This window comes from Mesitornis unicolor, unplaced genomic scaffold (assembly GCF_000695765.1).
Source record: "Mesitornis unicolor isolate BGI_N332 unplaced genomic scaffold, ASM69576v1 scaffold34326, whole genome shotgun sequence".
In the NCBI taxonomy this organism is placed as follows: domain Eukaryota; kingdom Metazoa; phylum Chordata; class Aves; order Mesitornithiformes; family Mesitornithidae; genus Mesitornis; species Mesitornis unicolor.
This window is the reverse complement of record NW_010190872.1, coordinates 1-6,174: the sequence shown is the minus strand read 5'-3', so window position 1 is coordinate 6,174 and position 6,174 is coordinate 1. Positions and strand designations below refer to the sequence as shown.

The 6,174-nt window shown below is 59.0% G+C and overlaps 1 protein-coding gene across 1 annotated transcript; it reads left to right on the top strand.

The window, feature by feature from the left end:
• Nucleotides 1–71: 71 nt before the first annotated feature.
• On the top strand, nt 72–4,594 carry LOC104542298 (protein AF-17-like; the record flags this gene model as incomplete). The annotated part of the gene is given in 8 exon segments (XM_010186555.1): nt 72–214; nt 501–689; nt 890–978; nt 1,361–1,713; nt 1,859–1,955; nt 1,957–1,995; nt 3,487–3,864; nt 4,550–4,594. Coding segments are annotated over 8 exon segments (1,333 nt in total), but the record flags the coding sequence as incomplete, so codon positions are not given.
• Nucleotides 4,595–6,174: the final 1,580 nt, after the last annotated feature.

The window sequence follows — 6,174 nt, the reverse complement described above, 5'->3', positions numbered from 1 at the left end:
GGTGCAGGGAGCTGGAGGGTGCAGGTGCAGAGCAGGGAAGCATCTCTGACATCTCCTCTACCCCTCCCCAGGTCCCCCATCAGCAGCTTGCCAACCCTCTTCGACCAGACCGTGTCCTGCAGCAGCAGCGGGCAGCTGGAGAATGTTCCCCAGGCCACCCCGAACATCGAGCAGCTCCTGGAGAAGCAGGGCAATGGAGAAGCCGGCGTAAACAGTGAGTCAGTCACTCAGGACATGGGCTGTGGGAGGAGGAGAGGTCCTTGTGCGTGCTCGTGTGGGAGCCAGCTGGGATTTTGCCCGCTGGCAAAGAAGCCGAGTGGGGGACAAAGCGCCAGTCTGTGCCATGGGGGAGTAGCTGGCAGTGAGACTGTGAGCTGGGACCAGTCTCCTCCTCCAGTGTGGTCTAATTCTGGTACCTCCTGTGGATCCCCTTCTCCCCTTTCTTCCATCCCCATCCTCTCCCCCGACCCTGTCCCCCTTCCCCCTTCTGTTCCCTGCAGTTGTAGAGATGCTCAAAGCCCTGCACTCGCTGCAGAAGGAGAACCAGCGGCTCCAGGAGCAGATCATGACGCTGACGGCCAAGAAGGAGCGTCTGCAGCTCCTCAACGTCCAGCTCTCTGTCCCCTTCCCCGTGGTGACCAGCAGCAACGGCCCAGGCAGCCAGGCCCAGTACATCCTTCCTCCCAACGGTGAGGGGACCGGTGGGGAGCATCACCCTGTGCCCTTTCATAGCGGTGCCCTGGGGTGGGCAGGGGGGGTCGCAGTGGGGAGGATCTGGACTCATTTCTCTCTCTGTAGCCACTGGCAATATCTGCTGTCCCTTGCTTTTGCTGTGATAACGTCAGGCTCCACCCCTGACTCTGCGTCCTCACTTCTTCCCTCCGTACAGTCTGCAACAACGATTCCTTGAGCATCACCAAGAGCCCCCCCTGCAAGAACAGCTTTGGGATCGAGAACTCTCTCTCCACGTCCTCTGAGGTATACTGGCCACTGCATCCGCCAGCCAGCTGGGGAAGGGACTCGGGGAGGGAGCAGAGCAGTGCAGTCCCAGTCCTCTGACTCGATATCCAGCTCAGAAATCAGGTTTCTTTCTCTGGAGTGCCCTTTCTTCAGTTCATCTCAGTGCTGAGAGCCTGAGCAGAGTAGCATGAGGTGAGAACACCCCTAGGTTATTCTGGCCGCACCTCTAGAGCTCCAGCAGAGCACGTCTGAGTTCTGGGACCCCTCTGAGCTCACACCTGCACTTGCACTCACAGCCCGCCCTTCCCACCTCTGGCTTTTGCCCATAGCACCCCCGGGGCTGAGCTGACCTTTCTCAAGCTGCCCCAGTGCGATGCTCTTCTGTCCGTTTCTCCCCCAGGACCCTCATTCAGGTTGCCCCAGCAGGAGCAGCTCCTCCCTGTCCTTCCACAGCACTCCTCCGCCCCTGCCCATGCTGCAGCAGAGTCCTGCCTCGCTACCCCTACCCGGGGTGCAGCAGGTGAATGGCCTGGCCAGGGTGGCAGGCAGCGGGCTGGGGGGAGGCACCAGTGCCGGCCACAGCCTCTCCACGGTGCCCATGGTGGACGGCCTGATGGGGACCCTGGCAGGAGGCCCGCAGATGCCCATCAACGGGATCCTGGGGAATCTGAACGGAGCTCAGGCCCAGCCTCCGAGCGCGCTGACGCAGGCGAGCGGGCCTCCGACCCTGCAGCTCTCCACCAGCCTGAGCAGGTGAGGACGGGGAGCTCGCGGGGCCAGCCCTGCCCTCTCCAGCAGAAGCTTAGCACCGGGAGGGAGGGAGGGAGGGAGGGAGGCCCCACGGACGCAGGACCAAGATGGGCTGCGCTCACCTGCCCTGCCCTTGCTCCCCTTGCAGCGTGCCCAGCCTGAGTCCCCTGACGGAGCAGCAGCGGCACGTCTTGCACCAGCACGAGCAGCAGCTCCAGCAGCTTCAGCAGCTCCCGACTTCCCGAGCAGCTTCAGCAGCTCCTGACTTCCCAGCCGCTTAATCCGGTAAGTGTGCCTGCTGGCACCTTTTATCTGGTGAGCTGTTTAATGGGAGAGCTTTGGAGCGGAGAGGAAAGCTCAGAGCTCCCTCCTTCACACGAATTCCCTGCCCACGGGGCTGCAGTCATGAGCCTTTTCCTTGGCCGTGGGCTGCTGTGGGTGGAGTAAGGAGAGAAGCTTTAGGCAGGAAGGTGCGGCACCTCCTGGAGGGAGGGAGATGGGGATTTGAACTTTCTTTGTACAAAGGCAAAAATTTAATCTGGGTTTCTCACATCCTGAGGATGTGAGAACATGGTAACGCTAAGCTGCTGTGATATCGGAAGTGCTGTTACCTCCTCTGGCCGTCTCTGAATGCAAATCACGGCCGCTCCTGCTGCCACAAGCATGCTGGTCGCTGAGTGTGCAGATGTGCCAAGGCCCACAGGAGCAGAGGAGCTCACTTGAGGACCCTGCTTATGTTTAGGAAGAGATGAACACCAAATTGCGTAGTCCTGGGGCAGGTGAGCTGTGTCCTGGTGCACTGACACGATGGAGGTGCAAGGGGACTTGTAACGTGTTGGTGCTGAGGACTTTGGGGTCAGCAGAAGGATCAGGCGGCTTTTGGGAGGACATTGGCTCTCTGCCTGCATCCTCTGGGGTTAAACAGCAGCCCCATCCCTAGCTGCTGTGGGAATGGCTGCATGGGTGGATGCTAAACAAGGCCTTGAGTGTGTAAAACCGCATTCACTCGCCCTGCAGACACCTCCGTGGTGGCCCTCCCCTGCGCTGGAGCTGCGCGGGAGCGCTTGCAGTGCCCGTCAATGGAGCTGTGCTCGTTTATGTCTCCCCTGAGCTTGGGTAGATTTCTGGGTCAGGCTATTTATAACCCGGGAAAAGCAAATTTCAAAGGGCTTCTCTTGACAGCAGCTGATGTCACCGTGTCATCAGCTGCATCCCTGTGGGCACGGGAACAATGTCAGCTCTCAGCCTGCTGCATCGGTCGATGGTTGCTATAGTGATTTGCGCAGTTTGGTTGGATTCGGGGGCGTCCCTTGGGGTGCAGGTGAGCCGTGGCCCTCGTCACCCCCTGGGGGTCTCAGCTACACCGACCCGATGGGTCAGGACTGAGCTGTGGAGCGGGACGGGAAGGAAATTAGCAGCCGATCTAGAAATTGAGGGTAGTGAATGGCACAGCTTTAAAACCCGCGGGTCGGCTGATTGGGAAGCTGAGCGGATTTGTGTGCCTGCAGGTGTCTCGGGGAGGGTTTGCTAATCCTGCGCTGCAGGAAACAGCGGGGTTGGAAAGGTCATCAGCACAGGCTGTTAATGAGCACCAGCCAGGCTGCTCCTCTCTCTACCTGCAGAGATGTGATCAAGGGGGCTTTCTCCCTGTCCCCAGCAGCATTGCCTGGGATGGAGCGTGCCGAGGTGGCTCCTGGTTCCTTTGTGTTAGGTGTCCCCTCTTCCTGAGCCCTTCGTCCCTCCTTTTTTTTCCCTCTTCCTTGCCCTCCCCTGCAGGAGCAGCAGGCCCTGGTGTTCCAGATGATGCAGCAGATCCAGCAGAAGCGGGAGCTGCAGCGGCTGCAGATGAGCAGCTCGTCCCAGCTCTCCATGAGCAGCCTCCTGGCAGCCACCTCCGCCCCCCTGCACTCCAGCACCAGCGCCCTGATGACCTCGGCCCCGCAGCCGCCCCCCAGCAGCAGCTCCCTCCTGGCCTCCCTCTCCCCGCAGCAGCTCAACCCCAGCAGCGCCCTCCTGGCTCCCCAGGCCACTCCACCGCTCAGCGCTCCCGGGAGCGGCCTCCTGGCTTCGGGGACGGGCATGGCACCCGTCCTCACAGCACAGACTAACCCGTTTCTCAACCTGCAGGCTGATGGCAACACCCCAAAAGGAACGGTGCGTATGCTGCTAGCGCTACCCTAACCCCGCTGAGCGCGTGGTGCTGGGCGCTGCTTTGCTGCATCCCTGTCATGTCCTGATCCTACCTCCAAGGACTTCTGTAGGGCCCAGACAGGGTCGTGGGTAGGCGCAGAGTAGGCGCAGAGGCTCCCAAAGTGCCCTTCCAGATCTGTTGCAGGAGCATGGCAGGGGCAGGCCATAGATTTGTCTGCGTTAATCCTAGGACTTGGATGGGACAGTGTGGCCCTGGCAGTGCTGGCCCTATCAGAGCCTCACAACAAAGGTGACTGCATGTTGAGACCCCGGGTTTAGGAGGAATCTTGCACCCAAGAGGAGAGGTTTACGGTCTCTGTAAAGCAGCCTTGTACTGGGACACCAGTGTCTGGGTCTGATGGTGTGGTCTCTCCTCCACCCCTCCCCTGGCCTGTACCTGTACCCAGAAGGTCCAGCCCTGGTTGGAAACATTCAGGAGCCAAAGGCCAGGGTGGAGGGCCCAGTTTGGCCTGAATGGGGCAGAGGGGAAGCCTGGGGCTCCCACGTCTCCATTGATCAGGAGGAGCCTGAGAGGTTGTGATGAGCAGGGCCATGTCCACAGCACAGCAGGGCTCTGCTTCTGCCCTTGTGTTGCTGCCCGTCCACTGATGCCTCTCTCCTCTGCGTCTCTCTTTCTGTTTTTTTAAAGAGCATGAATGAGAAGGGAGCTCCTCTTACGCAGGACAAGGGCTAAGCTCCCCCCCTCACCCCGAACAAACCAGCAGCCAACTCCTCTCAGCCAGGGGATCGTGGCTTTCCATGGCCAACTTTGACACTGTTAGAGCAATGAGCACAAGGGCTTCCAAGGAGCATTTCCTGCCGCCGGGCGATGCCACGAGGTGCTTTGGGAACCGGCACGACCCTGACCGAGCCCTGGAACAGCGAAGATGGGGGCTGCCCCCAGCCCCAGGCTGTGCCACGCGTGCTCCGAGTGGAGCTGTTTCCACAGAGCGGAGGAGTGAGTCCACACCCGATCCCTGCCGTGAGTGCCAGCGTGTGTTCATGCGTGTTCACGTGTGCGTAGCCCCCAAACTGAGGCACTGGAGACCGTCGAGCATCCTTGGCCAAGACCTCGGTGGAGGAGGGACCTTTCTGCGCGGTGCAGAGGAATCGCGGTGCCCGCTGGATGTGACATGGGAAGCAGGATCTGGTGGCAGTGCCGATGTGGTCCCCTTCGCCCCAACGGGAGGTGAAGAAGAAGGTCCCATAGCTGAGGTTTCTCACCCGCTGTTCATCTTGGGATGCTTTTCTCTCCATAGCCCCAACACCTCAGCTGGATCCAAACCCAGCGGTGGAGCGATGGGTAAGGACCACTGCTTGGGGATGAGGTGACAGCCACCTCCTTTAAAGGATGTTGCCACGTCTGCTCTGCCCGCTGCGGTCCCTTTGGCGCTGGATTTTCCACGTGACAAGCACACTCCTGCTCCCTGCGTCATCTCTTTCCTTCCAAGATTTCCAAAGGCTGAAATTGCAGCTTGTGAGGAGGGGCCATAGCTGGGATTGCCCCCATCGTAGCCAACTTCAGTGCACCGGGACCTGGCAGCGGTGTCCCAGGCCTCAGCTGGGAGAGGGACGTGTGTGTGGGGACGAGAGAGTCCCAGATCTGCTACCTGCCCTTTCCTACCCACCACAGACCACTCCAGCCTGGCAAACCCACGTTCTTCCACTGGTTTTGGGCACTTGAGGAAAGGGATCTCCAAGCAATGGGACAATTTCCAGTCTCCTGAGCCGGGACATGGGACACTTCATTCTTCTCCACCTTTTGACCTTAACCCCTGGAGCCTCAGCAGGGAAATGGGCTTCATCCGAGCTGGGGTGCGATGGATTGACGGGAGGACGAGGTGGGGCAGCTCTGGGGAAGGGGAGCGTCTACGTCAAACGTACAAACGTCCCTTTTCCACATCCCTGGGTACATCCATAGCTCCTGGGGCAGGCAGGGAGACTCCAGTGGATAAAAACTCTGAGGGTCTTAAAAAAAACCCCAAGTTGTCAGACCTTAATGGGTATTTTTTTCAGCACATTCCCACTGCCTCTAACTAGTTTGCACTATTCAAATTTGTCAGCAGTGGGGCTGTGCTGATAGTACTAGAAAAGCTTGTTATAGGCGAAACTCATCTGCTAAATACCTTTCTTTTTATTTTATTTCTCTGTTTGTCGGAACATTGTTGCCACAAGGGTTGAAGAAGGCGAAAAGGAGAGCAAATGTCTCAGCCTCCAGTTCTGTGAACTGGGCAGAACACTGCTGTCTGCTCAGAAATATATATATATATTATA